At 55.8% G+C, this 13,268-nt stretch overlaps 2 protein-coding genes across 9 annotated transcripts in view; one reads left to right on the forward strand and one right to left on the reverse strand.

Annotated features, from left to right (window-relative positions):
* The window catches only part of B3GAT1 (beta-1,3-glucuronyltransferase 1), a 177,308-nt gene that overhangs the window by 126,247 nt on the left and 37,793 nt on the right, over positions 1 to 13,268 (reverse strand). For 2 of the 8 annotated variants that reach the window (XM_061476165.1, XM_061476164.1), the window contains 6 exons: positions 10,704 to 10,822; positions 10,403 to 10,549; positions 7,825 to 8,333; positions 5,576 to 5,872; positions 3,581 to 3,696; positions 1,744 to 2,456 (listed from right to left, as the gene is read on the reverse strand). In XM_061476165.1, coding sequence (XP_061332149.1) covers positions 3,610 to 3,696; positions 5,576 to 5,872; positions 7,825 to 8,333; positions 10,403 to 10,549; positions 10,704 to 10,707 — 1,044 coding nt within the window. In that variant the 5' untranslated portion in view covers positions 10,708 to 10,822 and the 3' untranslated portion in view covers positions 1,744 to 2,456; positions 3,581 to 3,609. Of the gene's footprint in view, positions 1 to 1,743; positions 2,457 to 3,580; positions 3,697 to 5,575; positions 5,873 to 7,824; positions 8,334 to 10,402; positions 10,624 to 10,686; positions 10,823 to 13,268 lie in introns of those variants that run through there. The other 6 variants (XM_061476166.1, XM_061476167.1, XR_009747350.1 and 3 more) reach the window with 6 other exon arrangements.
* Positions 1 to 13,268, forward strand: part of ACAD8 (acyl-CoA dehydrogenase family member 8) — an 81,859-nt gene that overhangs the window by 24,659 nt on the left and 43,932 nt on the right. The gene's annotated exons all lie outside the window — the stretch shown is intronic.

Here is a 13,268-nt window from a genome sequence, read left to right on the forward strand (position 1 = left end):
GTTCAGGACTCGAGCCTTTCCCTGCCTCTGGAAGCGATTCCCTTCCAAGGAGGGAAGGTTGCAACTCGGCAGGGATTGGGGTTAAGAGGAGTGAAACCAAACATACAGCCGGGAGAGGACGCAGCACTTGGAAACGATTCCAGTGGCACGAGCACTTGCTGCGGTCCTTTAAGTGTCTCTTTGCACTCTAGGCTTTGCAGACTGAAGTGAACTTGGAGTCAATCTGCTTTAATAGAACACCCCCCAATTCCCATAGAGCAGCCAGCAGCTCTCTAGCCAAGTAGCTCTTCAGCCAGTGCACCTAAAGGAGCATTTCTGTAAGGCTTCGGGAGTGGGAGCTGGGGAATGCCACTCTTCCCAAGGGATGGATACACAGTGGGAGAAAATAACTTACCAAAAATAGATTGTTTGAGATCTGAGGAGATACACCACGTCTGCAGGGTTACTTTTCCCCTCAATTCAAAGGTAAAATTGTGCTTCAGACCTTTTTGAAGGAATTGGGACAACGGTGGGAAGGGTTGATCAAAGGTTTAAATACAGCAGGAAGGGGGAGGTAAGTTCTGGGGGTTGTTAATGGGGAGGAGGGAGGTGGTGTACCTCAAGTGTTCCTCAGCAAGGGTGTCAGTCTATCTCAAACAGAGCTACCCAAGGTAGCAGCACCCAGGTTCCTCTGCAGTGCTCAGTCCTGTGTCTCACTGAGGAGCAGAACACAGTTTCATCAGAGACCACGCTTCCATCAGTGCCATCTCGGGTCCTCTGATGTTCAGAACACACTAGAGGTGACTCACGTTTTACAGGGATAGTTTATCAACCTACCTCGAGCCAGGCGCTGAAGAGCACTAAGCACAGGATCCCTTTACAAGGGTGCTGCTCTATCACAGGTTACCTCTGGAACTGCTCCAGCAGCTCTGCAGTAGTGGGGCCCGGCTCTGAGCAAGGGGCTGGGGCTGAAGCATACATCCGGGTATGCACTAAAATCGGCTTTTATCATTAAATCCCTCATTTTAAGCAGTTAACATTTTTAAGGGTGGAAATTAGGCTTTGGGGAAGAGAATCCCACACCCAACGCTCACGTGAACCGGGATTTGAGACTGGAGCAGGGATTATAGTGTATGGCCACACCACTCTGGTTAAAACCCACTCCCAACTGCTTTAGCATGGATGAACAGCGAACCACATGCTGTAACCATAAATCCATCCAGGAATGACCCTGGAGCATGAGCAGCAGCTCAGGGAGGGGATCCTGCCCCTCTGCTGTGCTCTGAGACCCCCCCCCCTTGCAGCCCTGATCCAGCTCTGGGGCAGCAGCACAAGAGGGACCTGGAGCTGTTGGATGAGCCCAGAGGAGGCCATGGGGATGCTGCGAGGGCTGGAGCAGCTCTGCTCTGGAGCCAGGCTGAGAGAGCTGGGCTGGGGCAGCCTGGAGAAGAGAAGGCTCCTGAAGGGGAGACCTGAGAGCAGCTCCAGTGCCTAAAGGGGCTGCAGGAAACCTGGAGAGGGGCTTTGGACAAGGGATGTAGGGACAGGACAAGGGGAATGGTGTAAAATGAGAGGGGAGATTTAGACGAGATAAAAGGAAGAATTTCTTTAACAATGAGGGTGCTGAGGCGCTGGCACAGGGTGCCCAGAGAAGCTGTGGCTGCCCCATCCCTGGCAGTGTTCAAGGCCAGGTTGGACACAGGGGCTTGGAGCAAGCTGCTCTAGTGGAAGGTGTCCCTGCCCGTGGCAGGGGTTGGGACTGGGTGAGCTTTAAGGTCCCTTCCAACCCAAACCATTCTATGAACACAGAGGTACATCAGTGCCCCCCAAACCGTGAAACTAATGAAGGGAAAGGAGAGGGAATACAAAGAGAACAGAGATATTTCTTGGGCCTGTTCTAACCTGCCTTGCTTTTCAGCCTCCCTCAAACCCTTCCTGTCTTGTAATGAACACTGATTGAAGTAGGTTTCGAAGGAAGGGCTAAGGTGCCATCTCAGAAGGCGGCTGTCCCCTCCACGAGCAGGGAGCTCTTAGGCACGCACAGCCACAAGGTACACGTGTCTCAGAAACAAGTCACCAGGGGCCAGCATGCTCCTGTGGCCATCCTCACCCTCGCCTTCAGGTCCTGTGGAACAGCCCCTTCGGTCTAACCCACCATCGCAACGGTGCCACGGCCTCAGTGCCTCCTGCCCTGCATCCACCGCTCCCGAACCGAGCATCTCCTCTCGCAAGGCAGTTGCTCTGGTACCAAAGACGATGGCAGTCCTGTGTTTTCTGTGCTTTTTCTCCACCTCCAGTGTCTGGTTGTTCTCAGAGTCCAGGAGGAAGGGCAGGGGAACCTGGGCAGTTCATGGATGCAGTGGTGCTTGTTTGCAGTACACTAAGAACTCCTGGAAGTCAGCAGAGGTCCTGGCTACTGCGCGTCTGGCTGCTTGGATGCTGTAGAGAGGAGCTTTGCAGGCTGTGCATGAAGAGATCTGCAACAGAGACACAAGCAGCATGTATATCACCCTCCTGCCTCGCTGCAGTCAGCTGCCACCCCTTGGAGCTAGCCCAAACCCCATCTCGGATCCGGAGTACTGCTGCTAGGCAACTGGGTGCTGGTGACAAGGAGTTGTGACAGCGCCGGAGAGCTGTGGCCTCTCTGCAAAGCTGCTATATATAGTGCAGCTGATGTGCTCTCCTCTGCTGGCCTGCCAGTGGGCTGCCGAGAGGGCCAGTGCAGCAGGCAGGGCTCCAGCCGCTCAGCCTGAGGGCATGGGCTGTCCGAGAGCTCACTGCTGGGGTAAACACACTGATGCTGAGCACATGGACCCTTCCCTTTGCTGCTGAGCCCATGGACCCTTCCCTTTGCTGCTGAGCCCATGGACCCTTCCCTTTGCTGCTGAGCCCAACGACCCTTCCCTTTGCTGCTGAGCACAGGGACCCTTCCCTTTGCTGCTGAGCCCAACGACCCTTCCCTTTGCTGCTGAGCACATGGACCCTTCCCTTTGCTGCTGAGCACATGGACCCTTCCCTTTGCTGCTGAGCACAGGGACCCTTCCCTTTGCTGCTGAGCACGGGGACCCTTCCCTTTGCTGCTGAGCACGGGGACCCTTCCCTTTGCTGTGCTTACTTCCCTGTATTCCAGAGAACAAGAGAACAAGCAGCAGCTCCCTCTCCCCTCAGTCCTGGTGGTGCACTCCAGTTAAAGGGAGCTGTGCATTTATTTTTCCCTATAATCATGAAATGCAGCAATATGGTTTGGATATGGATAGGAGTGAACAGTCCATCCTCCACTTTAGCAAACCAACTGCAGCCTAAGTGCACATCCTGCGCCCTTGTGCTTTGGCTCTATTAGTACAGTTCATAAGGCAACCTTGTTGTTTGGGCAGAGGTTTGGTTATTTAAGCAAGTAACCTGTGCCTAAGCTCTCCTGCCCTGGTTTTCTCCCCCCTTCAGCAGCTTGTCTTGAAGATCAAATAGAGATTCTCTACTTGTCTCAGGACGTTCTGCACAAGGGGAAGGTCAGAATGTGAGAAATGGCACTGAAAAAGCACGTTTAGAAGAGTCACTGCCTGGCGTTCTCCTCCCGTTAGGGTCCAGATCCGAGAGCTCTCACCTCCCGTTGGTCTCCGTTCAGCCACGCAGTCAGATTTCCACGTTGGGATCTGTGAATCCTTTCTTCCCCTCATTCACCAGCACCGGCTTCTCTGTCCTCGTGTGCCAGACCAGGATCTGAGGAAGCAACAGAAGTCATTGCCTGCGCTAACAACTCTTCCTGCGCCTTCCATCAATGGTGCGGTTTCACCGCCTGCCCTGGTGCCTCCAGAGCCCCGGAGCAGCGCATCTCACAGCGTGCTGCCTTGGGACATCAACCTGCTCCTTCCAGGGAGCCAGCAACCAAGAGGCTCAGCATCCCTCGCAGTGATGTAGGGCAGCTCCCTCATAAGCACGTGTGCTCCCCACAGAGCCAGCTCCTTCCTCCTGTTACTACACCCTTGGCCAGTGTGGAAACAGTAAAGGGAGTTTTTCAGTGCATCCTGATCATCCATCGCTGCAGGGAAGCCCTGGATGCAGGAGGTAGGTGCAGAACGCTCCCCACCTTCCACGTGCACGTGGCCCTTCCAGAACCCAGCAAGCATTTGTCTGCCAGATCACCCCAAAACCCCGTACACGTCTCTTGGTGTGCTGGCCTCGCACTGCCGCTATCTGTACCATGTACAATGCGTCGCTTAAAGCCCCTCTCCAGCTTAAACCAGAACTGAAGCTTCTGCTAAAGCATCCCTACGGTCTTAGCAGCAAAACGCAATATAGAATCACGACATGGTTCGGATTGAAGCCCCTCTCCAGGTTTCCTGTAGGCCCTTTAGGCACTGGAAGACTGTTTAGGGATGACCCTCTGTGGATGAGAGCTGGAATCCATATAAACTGAAGAGGAGGGTTACAGGTAAGCAGCCTCAGGCAGCTGTGCCGTTCTGCTGCATGGAAGCTCATGGAACCCTCTCCCGTCACCGGACTCAATTACACTCATTGCTTTGCTCCCAGAACCTGGATTGCTGGGAGCAGCCCCATCCCTTCACTTACAGCTTCCTGCTTCCCTTCACCTGCTCTCGCTGATGTTTGCTGCCTTGCCGGGGTTTCCCCTTGTTGCTATGACAATGCTCTGCACGGTTAATCCAGGGATGTGCAATCCCATACCCAGGCCCTGCTCTTCGGGAGGAAACAAGGGCATGTTCTGCTTCTAAAGGATGAACAAAGCCCTTTGAAAACCCCTCAGTTAAACAGGAGCACCCCAAGAACCTGTTGGGCCTCTGGCACGAGCCATCACCTCCTGTGCAGGGCTCAGATCTCACCAACTGGGGCAATAGAGACCGGCTGCTGCCTGGAGCTGGTCCAAAGCCCTGTTTTATTGCTCCCCACAAGCCTGTTCATCCATGGCAGACGTTGCCTTCTAACAGGAAATGAGAAAGCCGACAGGCAAGTTGACCTGGAGGGGTTGCAGTGGCTCTTGTTTGAGATGGGGACTATACAGCATGAAGGATAAGAGACACCGAGCTGCAGTGACAGCTCAGCTTCCTCCCAGCTTGTGCTAACCCGAGTTCCTGCATCTCTAAGGCTCTCTTCAGCATTGTGGAGATCCTCTTCCCCCAGAGCACACCCACTGGTGTAACAAACACAGCTCACTTCTCCTCTAACTCTTGCTTTTCTTCCGTGTCAAGCGAATCGAGGCCACTGCTATTAAATGAGCTCAAACTAATCTTGAGCTGCGTTTTGTGCCTTGGGATGGGTGTTAGAGACGGAACACACCGGACCACGAGAGAAGAAAAGGTTACAGCAGCCTGATTCGAGCTACTGCAGCTGCAGCAGAGAGCTCCATGTCGAGTGCAGGCAGAGAGGGCTGCAGCATCCGAGCTCCTCGGGTGTAAATGACAGCTTTACAGGGGACGGCATTGCAGAGCAGTGCTGCTGGTCCCCAAGCACGTCAAGGCAAGGCCAAGAGAACCCTCCACGCCTGCCATTCACACCCACCTACATGAAAGGGGAGGGGGGAGCCAAGTGATGGAAGGATGGGGCCGACGAGGCTTTGTGCGCTGGGGTGAGGAGCAGACCGTACCTTGGTGCAGTTGGCAGCTTTGGGCTCCAGGTCGTTGAGGGTGACGAGCTCCCGGAGCAGGCTGCTCTCCTGGTAGCCCCCCTTGACTCCCCGCAGCTTGAAGTACGCCTGAGGTCTGTGGAGGATGAGCCTGAGGTTCACAGCGAAGCCGGCCATGTCTATAGCGAAGGGGCGGTGCGGGTCGAACACCGTCTTCCAGCCATAGACCTTGCCGGCGGCGTTCACGCGGGGCGACTCGTAGCGCAGCCCTCCAACAAAGGCCACCGGCCACACCGACACCTTCCTGGTGCTGCGCATCTGCAGGGGCACAGAGGGGTGAGCTGCAGGGGCTGCCAGCACCCCGCAGGGAGCACGCATCCCGCTCGGCACCGCCTCGAGAGACAAGAACCTGGGCTGTGCTCCCGAGCCGCGGAGCTCGACGCTCACCGGTACGAGGATGAGCACCGGGAGCTGCAGAAGCAAAGTGGCACCATAGGAATGGAGCTGAAACGAGCATAGAACCATGGAATGGGTTGGGGTGGCTTAAAGCTCATCCAGTTCCAACCGTGGACACCTCCCACTAGAGCAGCTTGCTCCAAGCCCTGGCCGTGATGCTGAGCACTAACCCCTGAGCTGCCAATAATAACCGTAACAGACTGAAGAGTGGGGTTTTGTCCAAAGGCTTTAGAGCTGTGGGGCATCATTGCCCCGCACGGACAGCACAGGGCACATAGGAGGGAAGCAGGAGTGGCATATGGAGGAAGCAGGGTGATAGCTAAGGAGTCTGAGCTGCAGTCTCAGCCCGTGATGCAGAGCAAGACTCAAAGCATCTCTAGAGTGAGGCACTGCAGCTGCAGCCCACACCTCAGGGCCAGCTGAGCCTCTCCAGAAGCTCCCAGCCTGCAGGATAGGGCTTTGTACCTGCTCCTACCTGCATTGGAATGGTGCTGGATGCCTCCCCGCCCTGCAGAGTCAACAGGCACAGACAGGAGCCACGAGGGGCCACTCGAGATGCCTGCACTTGCCAGGGCAGATGCTCTGAATGCCAGGCTGCCCCCTCACCCAGGCCCTCTCTGCTGGCAGGCTCAGCCTCCAGCCTGCTCTCAGCCCAGCCTCTCAGCTCAGGGATCTCCCAGAGCTAATCTCATCACTGCCAATGGCAGCAAACAAGACCAGAGGAGCTCTGGCGCTTGCCCTCCCGCGTTATAGACAGGCTAAGAGCAGCCCCTGCCCACGGGGGACGCTGGTGCGTGTCTTCTGCATTTCACAGCACATTCCAGCAGCTCCGTGTGACCTTAAACTGCAGCTCCGCATGGGAGAAAAACCTCTGCAAGCAGAGCCCGCAGGGGAATGGAGGAACCCTTCCTGCTTTATTCACGTGTGGTGTCTGTCCCGAGATGCTGCCAGAGCCAGGCTCAAAGGGGACCGTGGAAGAAAGGCATTCATCTGGATTTGTTTCCAGCTTTAAAAGCTGCATATTCCTGCGGCTATCGAAGCTAAAGTGAAAGGCACCAGGGGAGGGAAAGGAGGCAGGTGTGGAGCAAACAAACAGCAGCTCCCTGCTATGGAGCTTGGCAGCTGCTGGGGAAGGAAGCAGTCCCCCGTTCTCCTCCCTTGCTGCAACACAGCCCTTTCCAAGGCAGTGTGAAGGGCTCCACCTCCCCGGGAGAAGGACCAAGCCCAAACCCGTGCTCCAGGTGTGTGCAGCAAGGCAGAGCCATTGGGGAAGATGTCCTGCATGACGCCACGCAAGCATAGCGCTGAAAGGGCACTGGTGCCTTTCAGTGCAGAGCAGGCACCGTGCTCCTGACGGCTCCAGGATTCAACCAGTGGGCACTGTGGGATGAGAGCAAGGATGTGCAAAGAGCAAGCAGGGAGGAGAAACCCCAGGAGCTCCTCAGACAAGAACAAACACCAACTCACAGGCAGGCAAGTGCAATACAGAGGGATGGTGGAGGAGAAAAGTGGGTAACATCAGCCCAGGAACCAGCTGGGAATCTGCTCCAGGGTGGTGCATGGAAGGAGGGTGGATGTATGTGTTGTGATGTTCCACTCCTCCAATACTCCCCGCAGGGGAAGGCAGCTCCTCCTTATCTTTCTTTACAGTAAAACCTACCCGATTTCATGGCACTGGGGTTCCCATCACTTCCCACAGGACGACCGTGGTCCAAGAGCTCAGGAGAGGACGCACACAGCATCCCCTCGGCTCAATACACAGCATCCTTTACCCGCCACGTCCCAGGCTGCTTGTGAGCCCAGCAGGGTCTTACCTCCTCAAAGAGCTCCAGGCTGTAGGTGTTGTCGTCGTCGGCGAAGTACACGATGCCGGGCTGGCTGCTGTTCTTGTTGAAGGTCTCCCTGAGCCACCTCAGGGCGAGGTTCCTCTGCATGGTCCCGCGGGGGATGCGGGGGTCCCGCATGTCCCCCCGCAGCTTGTAGTTGCGCGGGGTCTCCACGTTGAGGTGGGTGTAGTTGAGCCCCGTGTCCCGCAGCAGGCGGGTGATGAGGGGCGTGCGGCGCTGGGAGTCCTCCACCAGGATCCAGTGCAGGTTGGGGACGTGCAGGAGGGTGTTGGCCAGGCGGGTCAGCTCTGCCTTCTGCACGGGCCGGCTGTAGGTGGGGGTGACGACGTGGATGGTGGGGAGGGTGTCTGACCACGGGGGCGGGCGGGTGTAAACATACTCTGTCCTCACCACCTCCACTATGTCCCGCTCCGACAGGCAGTATTCCTTGGAGTCCAAGCCTGCAGCGAGATCACGCTGGGAGTCACCACCATCATCTGAGCAAGGGTACGAGAGAGAAGAAAGAGCTGCATGGACTCAGTCCTCCAGCATCCCCCCCCCCCAACCCGGCTGAGCCTGCAGGCTGGTTGCTAATAGCAGGTCACCCTCCTGGGTGCAGAGGACGGGAAACAAGCTCGGATGGAGGCTTCCATCAATACACAAATAAATAAAGGCATCGGGGACAAACATACAGGAGGAAAGAGGGTTCTGCTGTTAGAAAAGCAGCACCAAGCAAGGCCTGAGTGCTCAGAGCAACTTCCACAAGCATCCCAGAATCAGAGTACCAGGCTGGAAGTGACCTCGAGGACCATCCGGTCCAACGTTTCCAGGCAAAGCTACAGAGGAGACAGGTTTTTGTTGTACAGCACTCAGATCTAGGTAAAGGAAACAGCAACGGGGATGGATGAGGTGTCATTCCCAAAGGGATCCAGTGCTCTGGGCACCACGTTCAGTGGGACAGGACACCGGAACACCTGGACTGGGAGGCAGGGAGCTAACTGGTGGTAATAGCAAGGCAGTGAAGATCTCCCAGCAGCATCACCTTGTGCGACTCTGCAGCACTGACAGGCCTGGGATGGGGCATGCGGAAGCAGGGAAAGACACACTTTGAATCCAGAGATGGAGAGGGGAATCAAAGCCTGCAAGTGCAGGCATTGTCCTGCAGAGACCCTCAGGAAGGCCCTCCCAGTCTCTGAGCATCACACTCAGCAGAGCAGAGTGAACAATAGACAGCATGTACATAGGATACAATGATCCAAACCATTCCTTGCAAACAAAACCCTTCTTATTCAGCTAAAGGGAAGAAAAGGTCCTGCCCCTGTTGCTTTCCCAGGGTGTACCACTGCAGAGCAAGCAGGAACACCACAGTCTGCAGTCAGGAGCTGCAGAGGTGAAGGGACACTTCCATTCAGTGTCTGAGGCAGCTGCTCTCTAGTGGGCACATCCTACTTGGGTTTGCAAACCGAGCGACCACCAGATGAGAAAGAAGAGGCCAGACATTAGATGTGACCCAGCAGGGTCATAGCATGTTACCCTTCCAGCATCACTGACTTTGATAGCAGCCTTGAACTGAATGAAGGCCTCCAACTCCATGGTGCTGACGGAGGGAGATGTGTCTGTCTGGTGGGGATGGACAGGGATGAGGTGCCTGCACATGCTGGTACGAGGCAAAGCGCATCAGCAGACTGAACTGACAATTCCAAGTGTTCAGCCAAGGAAGAAGCATCTTTGGAGGATGGGTGCAAACATGACATTGAAAAGGGGAAAGAATCCTCCATAGAAAAGGACCAGAGAGGGGAAATGAAGTGGCTTTCTTCCCCTCACACAAGCCTCCCCATAATGACCTGCAGCAGAAGGGCAGAGTCAAGAATGAAGCCTGCAAGAGCTCTCACAGCCTATAGGTATTGCTGCTGTGCCAAGAGCAGGGTAAAAACTAGGACCTTCTGGCCAGAGGGGATCCCTCAGAACTTCCTGCATCAATCTGATTTGGGCCAGGGCTCTGTTTAATGCTTTGTGTGACAGGTAGCGTGGGAGCTGATGCTCTCATAGCGTTGGAACTGCACAGACACTCAGGTGAGAGGCTGCCTCTTGCCTTCTTCAAGTGCAGGAGCACCAGCTGGCTGCTTTCCTGAGGACACTTACGGATGCTCTTTGCCTCCCGTCTCCCAGAGCTGTCTCAAGTGGCAGCTTTGTTTCCTCTGCTCTCTTGCTTCTGCAGCTTTCCTGCTCAACTGACTTGTGCGCAGAGACAGCAGGAAGGGACTCCTCTGCTGCGGACCATCATCCAACCAGAGCAAAGAAAAGCATCTTCCTTCAGAACCCTGGATATAGGCCACAGATTGCTCTCCAAGTGCAGTAAGCACACCCCATGGCTTGGAGTTTGATGTGTGTGAAGAACCTCTGTGAGCACTGGGCTGCTCCTACAGCACAGGTGGGGAGGCTTCTGCATGAGCATGGACTGGGAGCTGAGATGAGCATGGCTGCCATGGGGAAATGAAATGAGGGAGGAGGTGAAGACGAGGGAGGGATGCACAGACCAGGCATGGGCTGGTTTGAGTTCTCTCACCCTTGTGCACTGCAAGCAGTGGAGCAATGGTGCTCTGGTGCCAGACGGTGATTAGTAGTGTCCAGGGCAGAACTATCAGCACGATAGCCAGGATGTCTCGTCTCTTCGGCATCTCCAAGACTGACTGGACCCACAGCTCCTCATTACCTGACAGTGAGAACCCCAGAGACAGAACAGCAGAGCACATGGAGAATAGAAATAAATGGGCAGGAAGGAACAAGGACACAAGAGAGCGAACGCGAGAAGGGGAGAGCAGCAGCGGCGACACGACTCGTGGGTCTTACCAGTGCTTACAACCCACCCATTGCAGAAGCAGGTTTGGAGGGGCCTCGGCTGCTGACACCCGGAGCAGGAGGGCACTTCTGCAGCGCAGAGCTGGAGCTGGCAGCAGGAGCCTCAGGGACTCACGTGGAATGAAACCTGCAACACAGCACAGAGGTGAGGAGGCAGAGAAGAGCACTGTGGAGCTGCTGCACAGGGCTCGCAGCCCTCCTCAGGAAGAGCAAATCAAAGCTGGGCACTGAGCAGCAGCAGCAGCAGCAGCAGCGTGTCCCAGCCCTCCAGCGTGCTCAGAGCCTTGCTTCCCTTCACATCCACCTCCTCAAGCAGAAGCTGCTCGGTGCTGCATCACTGCTTGACCATGCCCAGCGGAAGAGGACCCTTCATCCCCCAGCCAGCCAAGCCTCACACCACCACGTGCCAGGCCCATGCCCTGGGAGGAAGCAGGGACCATAATGATCCTGTGACCCACCAGACCCCCTCCCTAGGCCAGGCAGAGCACTTGGGCTGCCTGTGCCTGCTCCCTTGGGAATACAGCTCCAGTGAACTGGTGACCCTGTGTTTTGCCCATCACCATCTTCCCCTCAGCTCAGACCATCCCACTGGCATCTCTGAGGCAGCTCAGGCTTCCAATGGCTCATTTCTTCCATCTCAGGGGTGTTGCAACTGGAGCATATTAAGCTGCCACGATGGCTCAGGCTGATTCAGTGTAAGCACATACAACATTTAAGCAGACTGTGTTTTATCCAAGTGTCTCGGCAAGCAAAGTACATCACTTAGGGATACACGCGATGGACACTCTGCAAACATGGGTACCACTTTAGTACCACTGCTCCCATGCGGGGCAAGGCATTAACCTGCTGCTAAAAGGGCTGCAGAGAGATGCTAGAAGAGTGCTGGAGAGATGCAGGCTCAAATCCCTGATTTGGCTAGATGTGGGTTTCCTTGGCTGTGCCTTGACTATAGAGTCAGCCTCTGACACTGAGCCCAGCGGAAGACCTGAAGTGAAGCGGCTCCAAGAAGCCATGGCTTGTCCTTTCGGAGTGGGATTCAAGTTGCTGGACACAACCAGATCAGCACTTCAGTCACAGAGGGGTTAACTTACCAGGGAAAACAAGGGGAACCTGCTACCTGCCATAGAGAAACCTGTGCCAGGGATCATCTATGGAGCTGGGGACCCATCCACCTCCCATGCACCCACCCTGGTAGGGTCTCCAGCAGCAAGAAGCCCCCAGACACACCTGGTTCTACAGAGAGGCAGGTTTCCTGCAGGGAAGAACAGGGAAGCAGCAGGGAACAGCTTTCACAGCTCAAGGAGCTGCTCGGTGCAGCCACTTTCAGGGAAGCATCTCTCAGCAATGCGGATTTGTCCCTATTTATGGTCAGGACTGGAGAAAGCAGCCAGGGAGGAAGAAGAGGAGTTATTCCAGCGCATCCCAGCCTGCTGCTGCATCCCTTCTCCAGCTCTGTGAGCCAGAGACATCCCGCTGCCAAAGCACACAGTGCCTTCAGGAAAGAGCATCCGGCCTCATCCTTGCTGTCCCTGCAGTTGCTGTCAGTGCCCCGACAGAGGACACTGGGAATCCTATTGTGCATCCCTTGGGCATCCCTATAGGGCAGAGCTGGAAGGGGTGGCTTTGACAAGCCTGCCCACCTTAGCTAGCTGCAAATGCATCCAGGGAAGGCCTCGGGCACTTAGAGGGGCTGGGAGGAAAGGACAAGCAAAAAGAGCTGCTCAGAGTCAATGCAGAGCTCTGGCAAGCTGCCACAGTGGCTGGCATGCAGCAAATGGCCCTTTGTCAAGGGCAGCTTCCTCCCAGCACAGCGCTCATACCTTAAAGATGCCTTTTCCCTGCCTCCTGCCAAGCCAGCATCCTCCCACAGGACAAGGCTGAGCCTGGGCTTCCTAGGATGGAGCTTTTCCTCTCCGTGTCCTTCTGGGGCTGGCTGAGCTCCCTTTGCAGCACCAAACCACGGGCTGCAGGGGTGAATGAGGTACCTGCACACAGCGACTGTTCCTGATGTTCCTTCCCTGCACACAGCACACTCCGCATGCCCAAAGGGACACAGTAGGGATCCCAACAGCAGATGGTGCTTGTCTGCGCCCCTCACTGGGAGAGAGACATTGAGGGGACCTTGTTGCTCTCTACAACTGCCTGTCAGGAGGATGGAGCCAGGAGGGGGCTGGTCTCTGCTCCCAAGGACCAAGGGAATGGTTTACATCCTGGTTGATCCTATGATTCCATGGCTGGGGAGAACGTGAGGACACAGCCAGCGCCTTCTGTGTGTGGGATCCGCTGCTCTGCAGCAAAGCCGTTTGCTCGCTGTTAATCCCTGGAGTGATCTGAGTGCCTGCACGACCCCGAGAAGCCTGACTGAAGGACATGGGGAGAACTCCCATGGGCAGCAGCAGCAAACCTGGATCCAAAGTATTTCCAGCGTGAGGCCAGCTCCCACTGTTCCAAAGCCACGCTCCTGCCTCACCAGCACGTGCTAAGGGGTGAAATCCATTTGCTGCTGTGAACAGCATCAGCCAGGATCCCATGGTTGTACCCTGCTGGTGACAGCAGTCGCAGCTTCACGGTCA

This window comes from Pezoporus flaviventris, unplaced genomic scaffold (genome assembly GCF_033815535.1).
Source record: "Pezoporus flaviventris isolate CSIRO_AGI_PZ_B2104156 unplaced genomic scaffold, CSIRO_AGI_Pfla_v1 ptg000093l, whole genome shotgun sequence".
NCBI lineage: Eukaryota > Metazoa > Chordata > Aves > Psittaciformes > Psittacidae > Pezoporus > Pezoporus flaviventris.